Source organism: Vidua macroura, chromosome 14 (genome assembly GCF_024509145.1).
Source record: "Vidua macroura isolate BioBank_ID:100142 chromosome 14, ASM2450914v1, whole genome shotgun sequence".
NCBI classification, from domain to species: domain Eukaryota; kingdom Metazoa; phylum Chordata; class Aves; order Passeriformes; family Viduidae; genus Vidua; species Vidua macroura.
The window spans coordinates 15227819-15251007 of NC_071584.1; the positions used below are offsets into that span (position 1 = coordinate 15227819).

Consider the following 23189-nt stretch of genomic DNA (forward strand, 5'->3'; position numbering starts at 1 on the left):
CTGAGACAGAAAAGCAGGTGCTGCCATGGAAAGCTAGCTCCAAACCCAACCAAGAGCTCCACTGTCTCCACCAAGGTGGCGTGCAGAGGTGGTGGTGGCAGCACAGGGAGGGTGCCATCCCTGTTCCTCAGCAGAGCTGTGGGTGAGCAGCAGGAATGGGGCTGAAGCCCACTCCAGGAGTTCTCCCTCGCCTCTCACCACCAGCAAGCAGCACTCGTAGGGTGACTCAGCTGTCCCCACCCTGTGGAGAGGCCACCAGGGAAGACAGCCACACTGCAGGCCAGAGCTGGGACCAGCCTCTCCTGCTCTCCAGCTGGGAGGCTGCTCACCTGCGCCAGGAGCTGTGGGAAAGCACAGGGCAAGGAACAGCTGCCCAGCAGAGCCTGGTGCTACCTTGGCCAGGCACGGCAGAGCCCATGGGCAGGGAGCAGGATAGGATGGGCAGGGGGATGTGCCTCTGGATGCAGCAGCCTGGGAGCACATGGCTCCTGGCTTGTCCCCAGGAGAGGGGACATTGCTGTGGGAGGCTGTGGTGCCCGTACACATGGCCACAAGAACAAGAACCCATGGAGGAGGCCATGAGCTGTGTGTGGCTGTGGTGGCCACACAGATGGCCACAGGAGGCCACAGCCTGCAGCCACAGGGAGACCACAAACCACCAGGCAGCAGCTTTGTCACCAGCTTGTGGGCAGCTCCCTGTGGGAAGACATGGTGGGTTCTGAGGCAGAGGGGTCACCTCTGCTCAAGGAAAGACTGGTGAAGAGAAAGGAAGAGCCTGGGAGAGCAGTGGAGCTCCTTCTGCAGCAGGAGCTGGGAAGCCAGACAGTAACTCCTTTGGGGAGTGTCTCCTCCTCTGCCAGCACCCCAGGCAGGCAGGGACACACGGCTGCACTGGGGGCAGGGAGCACTGAGCTCCTTCTGGGGATTGAAGGGACTGGGAATGATGTCCAAGATGGACCCATGTGCGACAGGACCGCAGTGCAGTGTGGCATTTTGGGCCACTAAGAGGGAGCTTGCCAATCATTCCCACTCTGGCTTATTAGCATATAACTGAACAGCAGAAGGATGACCTACAAATCCTTCTGAGTTGGCTGCTGACCAGAGCAAGCCAAGGCAAAAAAAAAAAAAAAGACAACACAAAAAAATCACCCAGACTGAAGCACAATCTGGAAACATGAGCACAAATTAATTCCTCATGAATATTCAGCAAAGGGCAGCACCACATTTCCATTAAGGTTTGCCAAGTCCAAGAGCCACCACCCACCTTCCATTTATTGCTCACTGGGAGCAACCGAGCAGATCCCAGAGAGTGCAGGCAGGAGGGTGCTCTGCAAACACCCTGTGCTGGGAGCTCTGACAGGCATTGCTGTGCCCAGGAGTGGCAGGAGCCTGTGGACAGCACTGCCTGCTGTGGCAGGTGATGCAGCAGCAGCTCTGGCTGCTCTGTGTGTGCCAGGTCCTGCCCATTCCCCAACTGCCACCAGCACTGGGGTGACACTGGAGCCCCTCGGCAGCTTTGGGTCCAGCTCATCGGGGGGAAAAGGGCAAACAGACTTGCCAAAACTCCCCCTTAAGCATTAGCTGCTAGCTAGGATCCTCTGAAATTCCCATTTTTGGGGAGGTGGAGTGAGTGGCAAGTGAGAAGCCCAGCTCATGGGCCACTTCTCCTCTCCATAAGGAATTAAACACACTTTTCCTGCTGGGAGCCCCCACCTCCGTGCACACCTGAGGGATCTGGGTGCAAGAGCAGAGGAAGCAGGATCATCGTAGCTCATTTTTATCAGGCATCAGCAGTTAATTCAAAAACAGATTTCTAAAATGTCAAGGGGTGTAGAAAAAGCAGTTCTATTAAAGCACATTCAGTTCATCCTGGTGTTTTTCCCTCACCCACTGCTTTCTCTCAAAAGATCCTTAGGCCCTGCTCCCCCAGAGATGAAAGCAAGTAGAAGGTATGAACCTCCCTTTCTTTTAAAATTATAATTAATGAACTTAATAACAGAATTAACTAAGACCATTTAGGAATATGTTATCTCCTATGGAAAAAATGTTGACAAACACTGCAGCTATTCAGCATTCCTCTTGCCCTTACAGTACACCCCAACAAGCTTTTCCCTCTGATTTTTTTTGGTTGGCTTTGTGTTTTTTTAAAAAAAAGCTGTCTCCTTCCAAGTGAAACTGGAATTAAACTTTTCTATTCAAATCTTGCTCGGCTCAGTAAGTGTGGCCAGGTTCTTCCCAAAGGGTCCCAGCCCCACAGCGTGGGGGGCTATGGAGAGGGAGGGATGGGGTCTCCATTTGCGCCAGCTCCTTCCCACACTCGCCCCCTGCCATGAGTGCCAGAGCTGGGAAATGGGTCAGCTCAGGGGGTCCCAGATCCTCCCATTTATCTCTGATGTGGCAAGTGACTCACCCTGAGCAAGTCACAGGAAGAGCAGGGACCCCACGGGGCTGTGGCGGGAGGGGGCCCCGGTGACAGCCAGGGCTGCCCCGTGTGGGAGCACACCCTCCCGAGGAGACTCCATTCCTCCGGGGAGAATGGCTGAATGCAGACTCAGATGTGTTGGTCAGACTGGCTGCGCTCCAGCCAGAGGCATCACAAAGCCCCGATTCAAGGGCTCTTCCTATTTGGCTCCAGCAGCTCGCAAAGGGAACAGAAAACATCTCACAGAAGGCGATGCTGCCAAAATACGGAAACCAAGCAGAGGGCACAAATTCCCTGTGTCATGTCTCCAGGCTGTTCCCCAGCCCGGCCTCTGCCCCTGGTGCAGACCAGGAAGGGTCCACGGGGCGATGCCAGGCCCAGCAGCGATGGGAGGAACCCACACTGACAGAGCACCGCTGTGAGGAGCCTCATTTGTACTTCACACCTCCTGCTGCCGGCTGGGGATGACCCGGAGATGCTTTGGAGGCTGGCAGGTGAAGGAGGGCTCTGTGCCCGAGGTGACACCTGAGGGTGCAGCCCACCAGCAGTGTGGCATAGGCTCCTGTCAGGGAAGTGTCTGAGCTGAGGACAAGGGGCTGGAGTGGCTGGGGCTTGCTCCCAAACTCGCACCCTCTCAAGGCTTTGGAGTGGCACTGGGGACAGTGGTACCTCCCTGTGCTGCCCTGTCAGCGTGGAGTGGCACTGGGGACAGTGGTACCTCCCTGTGCTGCCCTGTCAGCATGGAGTGGCACTGGGGACAGTGGTACCTCCCTGTGCTGCCCTGTCAGCACGGGGTGGCACTGGGGACAGTGGTACCTCCCTGTGCTGCCCTGTCAGTGTGGAGTGGCACTGGGGACAGTGGTACCTCCCTGTGCTGCCCTGTCAGCACGGGGTGGCACTGGGGACAGTGGTACCTCCCTGTGCTGCCCTGTCAGTGTGGAGTGGCACTGGGGACAGTGGTACCTCCCTGTGCTGCCCTGTCACCATGGGCACACCTGGATCCTGGCACGGTGCAAGGTGCTGCCCTGTGAGCTCCTGCACGGAGCACTTGTGCTGAGCCACAGCACAGCTCTCTTCCCAACGCAGTGCCCTGGCACCTCTGCAGCTCATGTTCCTCACAAAAAACAAAATCCCAAACCAAACTACAATGGCTGAGCCACCTGCAACAACCCCCTGCCCTCTGCCACCTCTCCAGCTGCTCTGAGCAGTGTCCTGCCACTGTCACCACCCTGGAGCGCCCTGCCCATCCACAGGGACCGAGGAAGGGCTGCAGGCTGCCAGGTGAATCCATGCCAGTGCTGGGGCTGTGGCACCAGCCCTGCTGAGACCTGTGCCTGCCCGTCAGGGAAGGGAGCAGGACACGGGCACACAGCCTGGGGGTGCAGCCAGCTCAGCTCTCGGGGCACAGCATGCTCTGGGATGTGGGCAAAGTGGCCCTTACACACCTTAAGGGCTCTCTGGGACTAAAACAGCCTGAAGGTGCTGTGGGCAGCACCCATGCCATGCTCATAGCTGCAGCTCTTCAGAGGGTTCCACACACCAGCCCTCAGGGCATGGCAAAGGGCAGGAGGGCCATTGAGTATCTCTTCTCAAACCCTGTATTTATTAAACGTCAAAGCCTCCAGATGGGCTGGGCTGAATCCAAGCCTCAAGTGTTCTCCAAAACATCTCCATTTCAGAGCTGGGTCAGAGCCAGCCCCATTTTAAGCTGCTGCTGAGTAACATGGAACCTGGACTTGATAGCAGACAAGGGAAAAATGATCTTTTGTGCTCCACATGTGCAGAATTTGCTTTTTATAGCTTGTTTCTTTAAAAGTTTGGTCCATCTGAAAGACTCATTAGACGCTTTATGTAAATATTTCATAACAAAAGCCCTATGACTATAATCAGGTTCTGCCTGCTGGCCTCTCCTGCTTTCCCTCCTTCCCTTTTTCCCTCCTTCCCTTCCTCCCTCCCACTCCACCACACACTTCTCTGCAGAAAGTATTTTATTCTCTGAACAAAGGGGAGAGGAGATAAAGCAGCAAGGAGGATCTCCTGGTTGAAACAAACACTCCTTGCTCAGGGCAGTGGCAGTGCTGGAATCAGGCCAGGAGAGAACCCAAAGAATTCACAAAAAGATTTTGGAGACTCTTAAGATTGAAAAATCAGACTAAAAGTCACAGCACAAACCCTCATGCCAGCAGCTGAAAGCCAGCATTGAACAGGGAGTTTCTGAGTGCCTGAAGTCAGAATGCAGTAGAGCAACTGTCTGCTTGTTAAAAACAACAGGAGGAAAAAAACACACTAACAGAAAACAAATCTGTATACACTGAGAACAAACAAACAAGCCTTACCTTGGTGAACCCTATCTGCTCCTTCCGGAAGTTTTCCAAAGGTTTGATCAGCAAATCACTCGCATTCTGCACCTACAGTGCAAAGAAAAAGCATTTTAATTGCAGGATGCTGATAAATTTTCTTCTAAGCAGAGGCTGAACAGGGCTAGAAGCCAAGAACTTGCTATTTTAATGTTTTTGACTGGAAGCAACTTCTCTGTCTGTAGGTGAATTCACTTAAACAGTCTGTACCTGCTCTTCCCCATGGGTGACAAACAACAAACCCCAACCAATCCCAGGAGGCTTTGGGGGCATCCTGTGGGTGTCCCCCATCCCCATCTAACAAGGCTGCTCTCAAATAAAGGATGGACTTCTCTTGTCTTGAGATTCAGCCAGAAGGTTATCTGTGACAGGAACAGCTAGGGAAAAGGGAAAGCCTGCCTGTGTCTCTTCCACTCCTGTCTCATGTCTGCAAGATGCTTTTCTGGATGGTGCTCTGCACACCTTTACCATGAATCCACAGGAAAGCTCATCCCAGTTTGTATCAGTGGCTCCAGCTCCAGCCTGGCTCTGGGACCAACCTGCTGTCTCCTCCCATCCCCACTTCCCTGACAGGCTCTGTCCCACGCTCCAGAGAAGGGAGAGGGGAAGAGAAGGGGACAGGACACCACACAGCACAGCCCCTCAGGTAATTTAAGGCTGATGAACATGGTGAGTGAAACCTCCTGAGGGAGCTGCTGTAAAACAGAACTGGTCCTACAAGTAGAGGGCAAAAAAACCCAACTTTGAAAATTGGACAGTGCCCATAACTCCTGAAACAATACCTTCCACTGCTCCCCCACTGCCAAAGGAGCTACTATACCTGGGATGTAATTCATAATAAAGAAGTATCCCAGTGCTTTCCTGGTTTCCTGCTGTTCCTTGCCTGCCCATGGACCCTCTGGCCCAGCCTGGCAGGAGCTCCTGCTGCTGCACGAGGCAGGGGAAGGCAGAGCCAAGCAGAACATTCCTGGCATGCTGTAAGCTCTTCACCGAGCCTAACTTTCATGTTTTTCCTGGAATGAGGAGTGAGATGGGAAGCCAGCACTGGCTCTGGAGGAGTCCTGGAGAGCTGAGGGCACATGGCAGCAGGAAGCTGATGGCAGTGCATTGTACTGCAGGAGCTGGACCAGCACAGATGGGCTCAGGGACACCTGCCTTCCTGCCCCCAGCGAAAACTGAGTGAAAACACTTCTTATTCTTTAACCCTTGGTTTCACCACAGAAGCAGCTGGTGAGCTCCTCCAGCTGCAGGGCCTGGGGCTCTGTGCCTGCCTGTGCTGCCTGGGAGAGCCACAGCCCCCCACACCTACTGCTGTGCCTGCCCCATGCTCAGGGCCCACGGCCATGGACCATGGACCAGATGAGTACAGAACACATTCCTGGTGCTCCCAGCTTCCCTCTGCCAAGAAGCCTCACACCGAGGCACGTGGTGCTGTGGCTGTGATTTGGCATTTAGCCATGTCAGGAATGACAGAGCCCAGTTCCCATCTCCTTACCATCATGGACCTCTCCAGCTCCACTTCGTGCAGCAGCTCTGCAAACTCCTTAAAGGACTCGGCTGTAAGAAAAGAAGAGGCTGGTCAGTGGAGCTGGGACGTGGCACTGGAGTGTGTGACACGTGTCAGGACACCCCAGTGAGGCTGCACCCCCAGCATGGCTGTCTAAAGGCTGGCAAAGAAAACAAGAAGAGGTGGCTCCTTTTGGCAGGAACTGCATGAGGCAATGCCAGGTGCAGGCTGGCCTTGAGGGGTATTTATTTATGCAACAGAGAGGAGGGTCTCCTACCCAGGCAATGAAGGAGTGAAGGCCCTGGGAAAGTAAGAGGATGTTAATTGGCTTTTATCAGGAATTGTGTTACAGAGATGGCAATATGGGTGGCAGAGGAGAGGCAAATGCAGAAAAAGGCCAAAGAGGGGGAAGGGGAGCTGTCATCCCCAGGCCCTGCCACTTTGGGCAGGACAGAGGTGCCTGGCCTGCCTGGACAGCTGCCAGCAGCACCAGGATGGGCCTGGCACCTCTGTCCCAGGAAGAGCTGCAGGTGCTTGCCAGGACCAGGACAAGTGTGTCAAATGAAAATGGCCTGGAATGACAAAGATCACATGCAGCACCAGGAGGCACAAAGTCCTTGTGCAGAAGGAAAGGAAAGGCAGCAGGTGTAGACATGGTCACAGACACTGACACCACTCCCCAATATGTTAGAAGTGAAACAAAAAGATCTCATTGATAAGCAGCTGGAGTCCAGCTACAATAAAAATAGCACGAAACCTTTCATTTAACAAACTGAACTAAGAATAATTTAGCCTGGGGAAATAAAAGACTAGGTGGGAGCAGCTGACCCCACACCAAGGGGGAACATGCAGTCCCTCTCCCTGCCCATCGAAGGAGAACTTGGGAAGGGGCTGAATTTGTCCTAGGGGAGAAAACCTCTCAGCAGCAGAGCATTGACAGTGCCAAACCAAACTCCCATCTCTCTGGGCTGCAAGGCAAGGCTGGGCAAACACCCGCCTGTGCAAGTAGAGTGGCTGTATGCTGGATGCTCGGGGGAACAACCTGATCACCCCAGTGTACCTGGGAACTACCTGGGAGTTACCTGGGAAAGTTTCCCACAGCTCCAGCCTGCTCAGCACAGCATGGGACAGGTTTGGTGGGTCCCAGACTCCCTCTTGCCCTGGTGGGAACATCCCAGAGTGGCTTCCTGATGAGTCAGGAGCTTCTGAGCTCTCCTCCAGTGAGGGCTCCAGCACCCAGCAATGCAATGGCCCTACAGCTCATGGTGCTCACACCCAGGGCCACACGTGGCCATCACTGTGGCTCCTCAGGATGATGGAGTGCATGGACACCAGGGGCCTGAGCCAGGAAAAGAATTATCACTGGGAGAAACAATCCAGTCCCAAACTTACAGGGAATATGTCAGTGCATAAAATGTTCCCTAGCCGTTTTTTCCCTTCTCTCTACAGGAAGAGCCCAGGAACATGTTTCCTGGCTCCAGTCACAGAACAGTCCACTGAGTTTGACCCTGCAACACGCACAAGGCTCAGATCCTGCTGCCAGCCCAGCAGTGCCTGGGGATCTTGGATCTATGCTACTGGCCTGGGTCAGAGTTTGCCAGCCCATGCAGGGCAGTGTGGAGCAGGAGGCCACCAGCAGCAGCAGCCACACCTGGGAACTGACACCTGGAAACGCCACAGTGACTCTGCTGGGCAGGCAGAAACATTCCAGGAAGGTCCTTACAGCCAGAGGATTCCAGGTTCCCGTGCCTGGGAGGGAAGAACATGCCACCCCATTTCACTGCCCCCTTCATCTCTGGAGGAGCTGCTGATTTGGGTCCCATGAGGTGACAGTGGAGGAGCTGCAGGAGGGAGCACAGGAGGGGCTGCAGCTGTGGGGTAACACGGGTGCATGCATGACCTTTCACGTCCCCAGGGGAAAGTGCTGCTCACGACAGACAACATCAACCCGGTGTCCTGAGTGGCACCTGCAGTGTCCCCGCTGCCACCCGCTTGGGTGCCAGGCTGTTCTGTGCCCACACAACGAGAGAGCAGTGTGACTTAAGCTCTATTTACAACCCAAACACGTTCTCTTGCAGCACATAAGAAGTGCCTGTAAGTGTTCTGCTTCACTCCCATATCCTGCACATCAAATGAACTCTGCACTCCCACGCAGATCCCTGGCACCCTGGCTGATGGAAGCTGCTACGGAGACGTCAACGCCCCACTGCTGTGTCAGGAATAAGGAAGCCTCAACCCCTGCAGGCACACCAGGGCCTGGGTGGGAGGAGGAACACAGCCCAGGCTTCTTCACAGGGAAGCTGGGGACCTCTTCTTGAAAAAGCAAAACAAATACTCCCTAGCAAAACTGAAGGGAAACACGCTCCTTTCACCATGGCGGGTTTTACATCTGCTCTCTTGCTCTCCCCTCATCCCACACTCCCTTTATTCAACCTCTGTCACTCCCAGCAGCCTTGCTTGGTCATTGGAGCTTTGTCCCTTCCAGCCAAGAGGAGGGACATTCCTTTCCTTGCATGGCTGTTTGCCTCAGACCCCTCAGCTCCCAGGAGGGGCATTTAGATGGCAGAGCTCTCCCCTCCCTGACCCATATGTGTTTGGAAGCTCAGCACCTCTGCTGCCATTAGATTTGGAGGCTGACTCATTTCCAGCGGGTTTCACCCAGAGACTTTCCATAAAGGAAACAAGCTTTGGAGGGACAGGCTGCAGTCTGCTTCACGTGGCTTTAAATACAACAGCCCAAGGAGCAGGCTCTACTTCCTTCCCCTTCTGACAGTGGCTGAGAGACCTGACACCAGCAATGTCACACTGCTGCCACTCTCCAACCGCTGCCTGACAAGAGCTGGTTTTATTTTTTTCCTCCATGTGCAGCCCTCAGGAGCAGCCTGGAAAAGACCCCGTGCCTTGTGCCCCACCCCATGAATGCCCTGTGCTCCTGCCTGGAGAATGCCCTGTGAGCCTATGGGCAGCCCCAGCTCCTCAGCCCAGGCAGGTGGCCCAAGGGTTTTGTCTGATGGGGCAGGGTCAGAACCTCGGGGGCTGAGGATGCCCTGTTGTCCCTCCTGCAGCCCCCTTTCACCCCTGCAGGGTCCACTCACCTCGCTAAGCCAAGAGCAGATTCATGTGAAAAGTGCAGGGTTTGGGGCATTAAGGCTGGGCCGTGGATGCTGAGTGACTCCCAGAGCTGTGCTGGGGGAGGGCAGGGATGTAACACAGCTCCAGGATCGCTAATCCCCAAGCAGATGTGCAGGGAGCAGCCCTGCAAGGCTGCCCAGGGCACAGATGGCCATTGTTTTCCATTTGAGACACATCCAGGAACCCTTTTTCCCAGCAGTTTGCAGCCTGGTGCCTTTGCAGGGCAGCGTGGGGCAGTTTGTTCCTGCGAGGCTTTTCCAGTGCAGCAAAGGCAGCTCTGGGAGCAGCAGCCAGAGCTGGGCTCCACTGCAGCTCTGGGAAGAGGGGCTGGCTGGGAGGTCAGCACCACGCCGCCTCCTCCCCAGCACCTGGCAGCACGGAGCAGGCCTGGAGCCATGGAAAACCTCTGCAAATTATCCGCTGAATTGGGAATGTGAAACTTGACCCGTGACTGTTCAACTTCATAAAATAAGCTGTGGAAGAGCTGCCTGGAACCCGGCTCCTGAGGCTGCTTAAAAACCATCAGGCAGGCTAATTCCTAGAGAGGGAGACTGTTCCAATTACTGGAAGTGAAGTCAGCTTCAAAAAGCAGAGAACTCACCAATATTGATCTCATCATCTGTTAGTGTGTCACCAATGAAGTCAAACTGGAAGGACTGCAGAGTCTGGGAGAACTTCTGCACTGCTGAGGAGTATCCTGGAAAAGGACAGAGCAATCAGCTGTGGGTTTCTGCAATTGTTCTACAGAAGCTGCATGTCCTACGAATTTATCCTGAATGGAAAAAGACCATAATAAGGTAGTTATTAAAATCCATAGGCATTGGGAAATTCAGGATTGCAAAAAATGCTGCAACATTAATAACCCTCAGAGGCTGCAGAGAGCATTGGATTTGGGCTTTTCCTCTCTCTGAAAAAGCTTCTGCAGCACTAATGGATGCACCACACGGTACAACAACTGATCGATGGCCTTGTGTCCAGCCACAGACAGGAAGGGACACTGACACACTTCCCTGCAGGAAAACATTCAGGAGATACTCCAGGGCTCTGTGTGCACCAGCACAGCTCCTTGGAGCTCAGGGGCTGTCAGACAGGCTGGCCACTGTTCACAGGAATTGTTTCATAATATGGGAGAAAAATCTGTAGAGTCAGAAAATAAATGTGAGGGGAAAGGCAGGACTAAAAATAACTGTCCCTCTGTGGGGTCATGGGCACAGACAGGCCCTGAGGGAAGGACAGTGCCACAGAGCACACAGCTGAGCCAGGGGCTCAGCTGGGCTTGCCTGGGCACCCACAGATGGCCCTGGGACCTGCTGCTCCCGCTGGTGAGGAACAGTCTGGGCTGGAAGCAAAGAAATTGCCTGATGTTTCCTGTGGCTCAGTCCAAATTATTTTTGGACCTTCCAGAGACGTTTCTGGCCCAAAGGATGCTTTGTGTGTTTGCACCCTGTGTGGCTGCAGGACGTGTCTGGATGGCGTCTGCTGGCATTGGCAGAGGGGCCCTGGGACGTGACAGTGACACCACTACAGAGCCCAACCCAGGGCCAGCAGGGCCAGCACACTCACTGGATTGACCACATTACCCTGCACAAAACTACAACAGTTCTTGAGATACAAACAGAAGGAGGCTGCACTTGCCTGACCTCAGAGAGTAGGATGTAGGTGACAAAAAGAAAAGCAAAGGAATAATGTTAGACTCTGATTTACATTGCTACTTTGCCTAATTTGGGACTCCAGCTATGGGCACAGTACCAGGCTGGACTCCTTTGTGGTGGTGCACAGAGATGGCACTTTTAGAAATTAATAAAATTACAAATGGGAAAGATGGGATGGCACAGACCTTATGGACAACCAACTCCCACCACTGCTTAGCCAAACCAGCATCATGATTGTTGTATACAGGAACTTGGTGTACATGGATGGGGTTTTTTGATTTGAAAATAAAACTTACTACTGTGGTGGCAATCATGGGATGTTCTGAAACGCTGCTGTGAAGGGGAGAGACAAATTGAATGCTGGGGAAAATAAATCAAGTGTGCGGTACTGGCAGGTCCTCAGACTGCCCTGCTTTTCCTGTCCCCAGGTCAGGAGCTCCTGACCCTCCCCAAGGTCCCTGGGCAGGCAGGGGTGGGAGGACTGCTGGGTTCCCTGTGCAGGCTTTAAAGTGCAGTCCCTGCTTCTCCCTCAAAAGCCTCGTTCAGCAGCTCCCTCCCATGGGTCAAACCTTTGCTCCTGAATGGGCAGATTCAGGCCTGAATGTCGCTATTTAGCCCCAGCTGCCAGGGGCTGGAGCACGTAAATGGGTGAACTCTCGCACAGAACGATGTCATTGACTTGATGGAAAACCTCAGCAAATAATTCCCCCTCAGTCCCCCAGTGCTCGCTCAGGCCAGGCCGGAGGCTCATTCAGCCCTCGCTCAGGGGAATCTTTGTTCATCCCCTGCAAATCCCCGTCACTGTGTCACCATCACCGTCCCTGACGCTGCTGTGGCCCCATCCAGCCCCTCCCCTGCCGCTGGTTGCAGGTGATTTTCAATCCCTCCCTCCAAACACCCCTCCCAGCCCAGACCTTGAGCCTGTCTGAAAGCAGCAGCACCCCCAACCAGCATCCATCTCTCCATCTGTCCATCTGTCCCCTCCATGGGTGCTGGCTGGGGGCAGGTGACAAGGCACCACGGCTCCAGTGCACCCATGAGCTGGGAGCACAGCAGCACACGCAGGTCCCATGGGTGGTACCTGCCAGGGATAGAGGGTCTCCATGTGTTTTGTGTCCCTGTCAGCCCAGGGGAGAAGGAGGAGAGAGGGAGGGGGGTGTGAGCCCGTACCACACGTGCTTGGCAGGCTCTGGAGGAGCTCTTAATGGAAACCAGGCTTCTCCAGACCAACACAACTCGACTCCCACACGTAGCCAGCCTTGGCTGAACATCGGCTCCTGACAGAGCTCCTGTGTGCATGCACAGGACAGCATCGCTGCTGCTGCAGCACTACCACAGCCCTGGGGTGTGACAGGGACACAGCACGGGGGTCACTGACTGCTGGCACTGTGGAACAGCTCTGGGGTGTGACAGAGACACAGCACGGGGCTCACTGACTGCTGGCACTGCGGGACAGCTCTGGGGTGTGACAGGGACACAGCACGGGGCTCACTGACTGCTGGCACTGTGGGACAGCTCTGGAGTGTTACTGGGACACAGCACAGGGATCACTGACTGCTGGCACCATGGGAACAGACGATGTCCCCACTCGGGGGCTGTGTCCCTGCAGGGCCCAGCTCCAGGCCCTGAGGCAGAGAGTTGGTGTCAGTGCTCAGAGACACTCAGTGGAATGTTGCCCCTTCCCTCGGTGGCACCCAAATGGCAGTGGTGACAGTGGTGACACCCCATCAGGCAGGGCAGGGGGGCTGGGGAGAAAGGGATAAGCCATGGCCACAGGAAAGAAGCTTGACCACAGGAAGGAGCCAGCAGGAAAAGATTTGCTGTGGAAAAACGAGGCTCCATCCCACGCTGGGAGAGATAAGTCTGTATTCTCCCTTGTTTTAACCGTCGGAAATGTTTTCCCCCCCGATACAAACACTCGGTGGCAAAGGCTGCTGCTCTGCACCCCCAGAGCCTGGCAGGAGGGAGAGGCAGCTGCAGGGCTGTCCTGCTCCCCCAGCACCAGGACCCAAGGATCAAGGAATTTTGCCGTGCTCCAAGCTGGAATATCCCTGCGAACAGCACACCAAGGCTCAGCACTAACCCAAGGACCCTGCCTGCTCAGCCTGTTTCCATGGAAACACACCAAAATGAACTTGATCAGGAGTCCTGAAGGACTCCTCTCCCTTCCAGCATCAGGAAGCAATGCCAAATTTCACCATTTGTGGTTACAATAATTTAGTAGTCAAAATGAAGTTCCATCCCTGCGCAGAGTGGTCCCAGGCAGGCTGCAGGGCAGGAGCAGGGAGCACCAATGCCAGCTGTGCCAGCCTCAGGAGGCACACAGAGAACTCTGGGCTGAATTTATGTGTAGATAAACACAGCTCCAGAACCAGCAGCTCTGGAAGGATGTGCCTCACAGCTTGCTCAGTGAGGACCTATGATTCTCACTTCAACCTTTGAAAGCAACCACAGGTAACCAAAAACCACAAACAAAAAAGTGCTGCTACCGCTGCAAAAGCCACAGGTCTCTGACAAAACACAAACACAGAGCCTCAAACCAGGCTGTGTTGCTGCTTTTTCCTCCAGTGCTTAGAATTTAAACCAGAAGGAAACCATCACCACAGAAGAGAACCATGGGGGAACAGGGCGAGCAGACGCAGACAGAGAATGGGGCACAGAGGTGCTGCTTGAGGGTCTGCAACACTCGAGGTGTCACAGGTGCACGTCCTTAATTAGCTTTACTAATTGCAACCCAGAGGTCACAGTCTGTGTGACTGCAATGGTCCTCTGTTCCCAGGAGAGGAAACCATGCCCCTGAGCACACGGAAGTAGAAGTGGCTGTGACAACCAAGCAGTGACAGCTATGGGGACCAGCAGGATCTCTGAGCCAGGACAGGAGGGCCCTGCCTGGGCTGCCTCATTTAACACCACAGGGACACAATGGGACATTAGGTGTTACACAGGTGGAAAAAACAGCCTGATTTTTAGAAATAAACACTTTGAAAACCAACAGAACATCCCCAGCTGTGCAGGAGAGTAGGTGTGGAGGGTACACATCACATTGGTCAGGGCCAGGCTGCCTCACCCCCGTTATCCACACCCAAATTGCCCTCGTTTACATGACACTCCTTGGCTCTGCAGCAGCTGGTATACACAGCACCGTGCTGCTTTTTCCTAGGAAACAGCAAGGTGGGAATTGCTGCTCCTCCAGAAGCTAAGGGGCAGAGCAAGCAGTGGGTTCAGCAGCCCTTTGGCTAATCCCCATCACACACTGCTCCCAGGGAACAAATTAAAGAGGAAAAAACAAAATAAAAATACCGCCCCTCAACCTCATCATCTTTGCAATCATTGGCCAGTGACACTTTCAGTGCAAAGGCAGTCCTGAGTTTAATCTGATCCAGCTGAAAGCATGAATAGCTGAGCAGTGATGGGGCTGCTGCATCCCTGCCCTGTTCCTGGGAAGGGACAGGATGTCCCAGCCCACCATGGAAGGTGGGAAGTGACTTTCACTGGTCTCCCTGCCTGCATCTACGCATGGGCAGCTCGGGGAAGAGCAGCCAGCAGAGATTTCCATGGGGGAAAAAGCAATTCCTGAGGTTCTGAATCCACCCGACCCACAGATTGCAGTGCCAGAGCAACTCAGTCACGGCTTCAGCAACCCATGAATAAAACCCATAAGGAATCAACAGGGAAAACACAGCCCGGGTTTGATCGTGGCAGTGCAAATAACCAGAGCAAAGCTAAGCAGGAGCTCCATCTTTGCATTTTGCTTTCTTCTTCTCCAGCTTGAAAACAGAACTATCAAAGCCGGCCACATGCTTTTCTTTCAAATAAGCAAACAAAAGACAATAAAAGTTCACTCTGCCCTTAAACAAGGGATTTTAAGACATGGAGATTGTCGGGTTGGGATCTCAACCCTGGAAATCCGTTTTTGTCAGGGAAGTGTTGCAAGACCCTGACACACAGCAGCTGAGGACACACCTACATTTCCTACCAATGGTCCCTATGGATGATTTTCTCCTCCCTGGTGGAGAGCTGTGCACAACATACATTCAGCATGAGAAATTCAACTTTTCCCAGCATGCAGAGAGAGGGCTGTGATTCCTAAGGGGAAAATAATGTCCCCATTGTTACCAACTCCCGCCAAAGAATTCCCCAGGGAGTTGCATCACTAAGGAGATGGAGCTGATCACCATCACCACCCTGAGGAGGAGGTTCTGGACACAGTACCTGACCCACTGCTTCCCGGGAATTCTCTCTCCTTGCAGCAGAGTTTTAGGAGCCAGCACACAAAGTAAGTGGCCAAGGGGCCAGACTCTGCTCCAAGGTGTTGGATTTACACTGTGTGTACTACCTGCATGAAGTCCTCAGTCTCCATCCCACAAAAATATCTCACCCTGGAAAGCCATGAGCTCCCTCTGATGAGCCCAGATGTGCCATCAGGATCAGGAGTAATGAGCCCTGACTCATGGAACACTCCCAAATACTCTACAGCTGCTCAAACACAGAAACATGTTTATTTTCTGAGATGAGGATAAAAATATAACCTTCCAGTTAGCCTTCTAGGTAGTCCCAAATCCACACAGGATCCTGCAAGGAATGGAGCCCTCTCAGTGCTGCACAGAGGAGAGATGCTCACCACTAGGGAATTACAGAGCCCAGGACAGGCAGTGCCTGGCATTGCCCCAGGGCAAGCCGTTCACAAGTGCCCCTGAAGGCTCTGTGGGGACTCAGAAATCCTGACACATTGGACAAAGGCCATTTTTCCCACACTGACACGGGTTTTCCACTTGCCAGGAGTAAGTGGCTAGCATGAACTGCTAAAAATAACTTGCTATATTTAGCTGTGCTTTACAAATCTCTTGTGAAGGAATTTACTGGATGTCTCACACTCTGTCACACGTTTACCTCTCCTAATCAGCCCTTCATTGACTGAGTTGTTCATAAGCTGCTGCTTCTCTTTCACAGCCAGTCCAGCCCAGGCTCCAGGCAGAAGAGGAGGGCTGTGCTCCCAGTAAAAAGACATTTCTCAGTACCTCTCCCTAACCAGTGACTTTTTACTCTGCAAGCTGGTTACCTGCCCTCTGGACCATCACCTCCACTCACACATCCCCCTCCCACTCTCCCCCCACCCTCCACAGTTTGTTTCCTGTCCTAAACTTCAATTTTTATTCTCATGAATTCTTCTCCTTGCCCAGCCAGCCTTGTGGGGAGTGCCCAAACGAGCTTGACAGGCTTATTTTCTTATTTACTATTAAATTAAATACCCAAGGACCCAGACAGCAAGGGTTCACACTCATCATAAAATTCTCACGCCTGCTTTATCTCCCTCATTGCCTGAAGGAAACCGGCTCTGCCGAACCTGCCGTGCTCCAGATGAGCTGGCAAAGGTTACGAGGCTGCACTTTGAAGCTCAAGGCAGTTAAACACACAGAGGGGCTCTTTCCTGGATGCCTGGAGCACAAGGAGATCATGGGTCTCCTCATCAACAGCTTGGAAGTTTGGCAACATATCAGCCCTAAACCCCAACCAAAACACAAAGCAACCAAGCAAGACTGGAAGGACAACAAAGTTTTGGGGTGTATTGGTCTGTTTTGGAGAAAACTGAGAGTGAGTGATGTGGGATACAGCTTCTGGGAGAAGGATGCATTCTCACCCTCCCCTGGATTAAGTTATCCAGCATCTTCTTCCCAAGACCTCCACAGTGACAGATCCATTGGTCAGGAAGAGAATTGTGCAGCACAGCCACACTTCAAAGCAAGGACATGGAGCACACCATTCTCCCAGTGACACTCACTGGCTTGTACTGGTTTCCTAGAGAGCAACACTTCAGGCTGCATGTCTAATATTTTTATAAGGGACGGTGTGTTGGATTAATTATTTTAATGATTTTTGCTTCTGCAAGACAAGGGCAGCACAGGATGCTGCAGCACAGCCTCCTGCCTGGCCCAGCTCAGCCAAGGCACCCCTGCTCTTCCCACAGCAGCAAAACTCCTGCTGGCATCAGCACTTCCCTTAGTGCTCCTCAGGATGAGCCATGGGTAAAACTGCACTTTGGAAGCCTGAACTGCTCAGAGATTAGTTTTTTCCCCTTTGCCATTTTTCTGGCCTTTCAAATCAACCTTGCAGCCCTGCAAAGCTGGAGGAGTTGCTTCAGCAAAACTGGAAAGAGACACAGGGCAGCCAGCCCAGAACACATGGCCAACTGAGATGGAAGTTAAGAAAAGATGAGCTGCCTCAGAAATCAGCAAAAGTGGTGAAATGCGCAGTTAGAAATAATGCAACTGGTTTTTAAACAAATGCTCCTGGGGTCGCAGAGGCAGAGAAGAATCACAAAGGATGAAACACCATCACAGTTCTTTGGTTCACCACAGACCAAGTCCAACCACGGGGCTGGTGCTGCCACACCTGCAGGAATTCCAGAGCAGCTGGTGCCCCAATCTGACCATCAGCACAGCAGGGAATTGCTCAGCACTGCTCTGGAGCGCAATGAACCCGGGCATAGGAGGGACAGCCACAGCTGGGGCTCAGTGCCTGGCTCCGTGGGCACTGGTGCTGCTGCTGGAAGTGCTGGGCAGCTCCTGTGCTGGGCAGTCAGTGGCTCCCAAACCCTGCACGGGAGGCTCCAAGGGCGGCAGCACTCAGCTGCTTTCCTGAGAACTCCCAACACAGAGGCTGCTGGATGCCTCCCCTGCAGCAGGGATGGCCAGGTGAGTCGTGGTGATGGTGCTGCCAGGTGAGCCCTGGGGATGGCAGCGCCGGGTGAGCTGTGGCAGCCGGGTGACACTTTGGGGCTGGAAGCCAAGCAGGCAGCCAGCTGGAAGCAGGGTGAGGCTGGCAAGTTGCTCTGGCTGCTGCACCTATTTATACACCTGTTTCCATCACTGTCCCACAGAAGGCAGTCACCACCTTCAGAATACCAGCCTGGAGACAGGTCCTCGGGCTGGGGAACAAAGGACAGGCTCTTTGAAAAACAAAAATACACAAAGCGGAGCCATGGAAAACAAATGGATTTTGCCCTCCCTTGGGAGGAGTGAGCTGTCAGGGAGGGGCAACAGCTGCTTTCCCAGGGGCATCAGGAGGGCGAGGGCAGAGCTGCAGAAATCCCTGCAGTGCTCCAGGCCACCCAGAGCCCCCGAGAGCAGGGCTCTGAGAGCAGCCGAGCAGGCTCCTGGCACGCTGCTCTGGCGTGAGCGGCAGGAGAGGGTGTGCTCCAAGATCCGCGGCTCCCCGCTGCACAGGCAGGACGGACACAGGGAAAACAAACATGAAAACAACGGACTTTTATCCGGGGCAGAGCACGAGCAATCCCCACGGAGACGTCTCATGATCTGCAGAGCCCTCACATGCATCTCCCTGCAGCCCCCCTTCGCAGGCAGGGCAGGTTCCGACGGGCGAGGGAGCCGCGCTCGCTCCAAGCACCGATGATTTCAGAGTTTCCTTCGATAAGGGCGCAGCGGGGCTGGGCAGGGGCCAGCTGAGTCACACAGCACGCCAGGGAGGGATCGCCGGCGGCTTAGCAGCGATCCCAAGTGCTTCGGTGCGGCCAGGAATGCGCATCCCTCCGGATCCAGGCTGGGAGATGATGTGGACACGGCCTGCCCCGCAGCAGCTGGCATCTCCAGGGAGACTCCTTGGCACCGTCAACCTGACGGGCACTGGGGCAGCCTGACCTGTGGAGCACACTCAGGGGGCTTTGCCAAGAGCTACCCCCACTCTGGGCACCTCTGCAAGGACCTGGGGTCTGGCTTTGTGCTTCCACATCAAAGGGTCCCCGATGCTCTGCAAGTCTCCAGTTCATCCTGTGATGGAACAGGAACAGATTGTGTCCCTTGTTCTCCATTCTCACAGCTACAAGGTTTAGTAACATAAATAAATCTATTCCTGTTTTAAACATCCCCAGGCTCTTCAAAATCAGGCTTGGCTGGGGCAAAAGGCTAAAAAGGAGCGAGATCAGACTGAGAGAGCAACTGACTTCTGGGCTGTACTTATATTTATAGACTTTATCTCAGGCTATTCTGCTGCTCTTATCATCACTTGAACAACTCATGTCCCCACGTTCACCTGCATGGAGAATTCAGTGACAAGAAAGGACACAGGGCAGAGAGCCCATGTTTGAATGTGTCCCAGAAGAAAACAGCCAGCACGGCCTGGAATCACTGCTCCCAGGGCAGCAGCTCAGCCAGCGGCACTGAAGAGGCTGCGAGACACAACACAGGCCAGTGTGGACAATGCACCATCCCCAGAACAGAAACAACAGGGTTTCTCATTCACACGTGTCAGGTCCTCAGACAGAAGCTTTATGTGTTTGGAAGATTAATTTAATGCTGAGTAAGGAAAAATAACTGCTGCCTCCTGAACTTCTCCAGCAGTTCCAAAGCTGCTGCATTTTGGCGCTCAGTACCTGTAAATAGTGCTGATTGTTCACCAGAGTTTTTTCCTATGAACCCACAGTTCTCCAAACCTCTGTGTTCCTGCCAGGCAGTGCAGTGCAGTCCCCACAGCAGCACCTGCCCCTTTGGCCCTGGAGAATGGCCCAACCTGGCACTGCAGGCCCTCCCTGCAGCCCAGATCCATGGCTGGGCAGCCAGGGATCAGTGCCAGAGCCACGTTGTGTGGGCTGGAGGATGCAGTGTGGCCAGGATGTGCCACAGGTGTCTGTCACTCCACAGAGCCAGGCTGGCACCCAGCAGGACAGAAAAGCCTGGGGGCAAGCATGGGATGCCACATCTGTAGTTACCAGTGTGCCACCAACAGCATTGGGAATAAAATATTCCAACAATACCTCAAGTAAAAAGCCAGAAAAGCTGAGTCTTCATACAGTGACTCAAGAGGAAACTCTTAGGTCAGCAGTAGTGCTGCTGTGAGCCGTGGGCTGTGAGGCACACAGAACATGGATAACACCCACATCCTCCCAGGGAAGGAGCCAGAAAACGCAGTAGAAGATGGATGAAAAGCTCCCTGAATGCCTCATGTGCAGCACAAGAAAAAAATATCCTTAAACACATGAAAACGATTTTGCCTCTTCTCCTGGCCCCTTGTGCTGCTGTATGCAGGCGAGTCCTGGGGAAGCATATCTCGCTGGAAAAACCATCACAGAATATTGCTCATTGGTTTGTTTAAGCTGGTCCAGGGCTGGTCCAGAGCCCTCCCACCAGCCCCCGAGCTGGCAGGGACAGGGCTGCTTGCTGCTGTAGCCAGCCACCCCTGCCCACATTCCTGCCCTGGGCTTCCTAAAACAATCCAAGGCCTGGGCACTCCTGGGCATGGATGGAGCAGCTGTAACCAGCAGGAGCCAGTGGTTCCCAGGGGGGAGGCTGGGGAGCTCAGGACCTCAGCAGGGAGGGAGTGAGGGACAAGGAGCCAGGCCTGGGGACATCACGGCACGGCCAAACCATCCTGTGCCCAGCCTGGCACCTCAGCCACCGGCAAAGCAAACCCAACAGCGACAACTTGCCCAGCCAGAGAGCTGCTCCAGGGGCAGCAGAACCCAGCAAACACACCCCAGAGCCCCAGAACATGGGCTGGGATCTGCCTTGCAGCTGGATCTGGTAGATCCTGTGCCGGCCCCTCGTCTCTCTGAGGATACGGCTCTGGCGCTGGGAGTGAGCTGGCTTTTGGGAGGGTTTTGGGGGTTTTTTCTGCTATTGTGTTTTAGTGTCTGGTTAAAGCATGTCTGGTTTAGATTTGCACCAACTGGGGCCCTAGTCCTGTGCTCAGAGCTCGGAGCCCAGGAGCGGGAGCTGCTTCAGCAGCAGCTGTTGCTGCAGAGAGCCCCTGTGCCCAGCTGTGCTGAGGATGCCTGCAGGGCACAGATGCTCCCAGGGAGAGCTGGGCTCTGGCTATGGCTGTGATGTCTTTTGAGACAGAGCTGGGCAGTCAGGAGACAATTCTACAACTTACCAGCACTAACTGGTGCCCTTACTGACTGACATCCACAGCAAGGATGGGGAAGACCAGCAAGGAGCCAACAAGTACAAGAGATCACATTATTGCTGGAGGAGAGTGATGTATTTTCCAGCAGGTCATTCCCCCCTGCTCCATATTGTCTCTTGGCTAAGCTGTCTTTGTGGGAGCTTTGCCTCCCAGCAAAACTGATGCTGGCCTAGAGAGCTGCAGCTTCTCCTGGTTTGGGATAGAATCCTTCTTCCCCAGTTTCTCGAGGAGCTTTAGGGTTCTTTGGACACAGTCCCCAGGATCTGGCTGTAACATACTGCAGGAACAGATTCCATTGTCCCCACAGCCTTCCCATGAACCAGGACATGGGGTTCTGGGGAACTGGGCAGACAGGCCGCTCTGGGTGGCTTCAATCCCATTAAAATAACCTGTTCCAATGCCACGCTGCTTCCCACACACCACAGCATTAAACCCAGGCACCACATCCAACGACAGCACAGAAACCTGTCCAGAACAGGTCTGCCATGCTGGGGGACACAAGAGTTCCCCGAGGGGACACGCCAGTTCCCACACACAGTGCTGCAGGACCTGCAGGGATGATGATGACGATGGTGGGACCTTTCCTGGGTGTCCAAGGAACCCCTTTTGTGAGGAAAAGCTCACACAGTCCCTACACATTCCTTTGTCACGTCATCCTTCAGGATGAAGTGCTCACAGTACCTGGGGAGGCTGGGAACTGCCAGCACAGTCCCAGGCACTCTGCAGAGCTCCACGCTGGACAGAAATCAAGTGCAAAACCACATACACAACATTTGCATGAGAACTCACAGCTCTTTGAGCTTCAAAGGACAATTTTCACCATCACAGCACTCAGAGGTACTAATGAGAAAAGCCTTCCTCTGACATTTCTCCAACTCCATTTGATATTTAATTGAGAGAGAAGATCAAAGACCAGGGGAAATAGGTGGTTTTGCATTATTATACACACAGCATAGCATAGTGAGCAGGAGAGATGAAAGAAACCCACGCTGAAGCACAGAAAGAAAACTGCAGTAAAGCAGCCATTCTTAGAGCCACAGTGATGCCATGGAGTCACAACTTGTGACACCCCAGTGGACTACAGCATGTGCCCTGAGTGAGCTCCTCTGTCACACCAGTGCTGGCCATGGCGAGCTCTGGGCATGGACAAGCTGCCCACATCAGTGCCTACATCAGGTCCTGATCCTGGCCAGCCCAAGGGGATGGGCATGAAGGGACAGACACCTCCCAGTCCTTCTCCCTGCCTGACCAGGGACAGGCCATGGTGGTCTCAGCACTGCCAGTACAACGTGTGGGACCAGCATTGTCACTTGGCACTGCCAGTGACTCTCCATGCTGCTGGCACGAGAAACAAGGGACACAGCCAACCTTACAGCAAAAATAATTTCCATTTCCGACTCAAAGTATTATTTTCTATTATTGGCTTTCACACCCAAGACTGTTACAAATGAACAATATCATTCTCTGCTTTAGTCAGTTTAATTCCCCACTTGGCAGGACCGAATACTTTGTCCCCTTGTGGTGTCCCATGTAGTTGTGGCTACTCAGCTGTTGGGGGGTGTCAGTTGACAAGAGAAAGTACCACACTCAAAGGCTGCACTGGTAGGGCTGTGGCTGCAGGAGGATCCTCCCCGGGATATGGTGGGCTGCAGGCCCCTGGAAGAGCTTCACCCCTGGAATTTTATTTGTTCCAGCTGGTGAAACATCAGTTGGGTGGAGGGAATGGAACGGTTTCCCTTAATCCATGAAAGGCCAAAGGAGTTTAAAGCCCCCTAAAGCACCCCCCTCATTCAGGTAACCTGGCCTTGAACACTTCCATGGATGGGGCAGCCACAGCTTCTCTGGGCACTCTCTGCCAAGGCCTCACCACCCTCACAGGGACAAATTCCTCCCCATTATCCCACCTAACTCTGCTCTCTTTCAGTTTGAAGCCATTCCCCATTGTCCTGTCACTCCATCCCTTATCCAAAGTCTCTCTCCACCTTTCTTGCGAGCCCCTTCAGGTACTTCACCCTCTATCCTCATTGGATCTGACTCTCCTGATGGGACCACCACCACTTTTGCCTCCCAGCAGCTGAGGGCACCTCCACCCCACCCTGTCAAGGGGCACAGAGGGACTGTCAGCCATGGCTGTCCGAGTGGACACTGGGATCTGCCAGCTGGCCATGGTGAGGCCATGGCCAGTGAGTGCCCCACATTCC

The 23189-nt window shown here is 53.8% G+C and overlaps 1 protein-coding gene across 2 annotated transcripts in view; it reads right to left on the reverse strand.

The window, feature by feature from the left end:
• The window catches only part of OPHN1 (oligophrenin 1), a 51501-nt gene that overhangs the window by 26587 nt on the left and 1725 nt on the right, over positions 1-23189 (reverse strand). For both annotated transcript variants that reach the window (XM_053990451.1, XM_053990450.1), the window contains exons 2-4: positions 10020-10115; positions 6275-6336; positions 4759-4830 (exon numbers count right to left, since the gene is read on the reverse strand). In XM_053990451.1, the coding sequence (XP_053846426.1) occupies positions 4759-4830; positions 6275-6336; positions 10020-10115 (230 nt within the window). The remainder of the gene's footprint in view (positions 1-4758; positions 4831-6274; positions 6337-10019; positions 10116-23189) is intronic.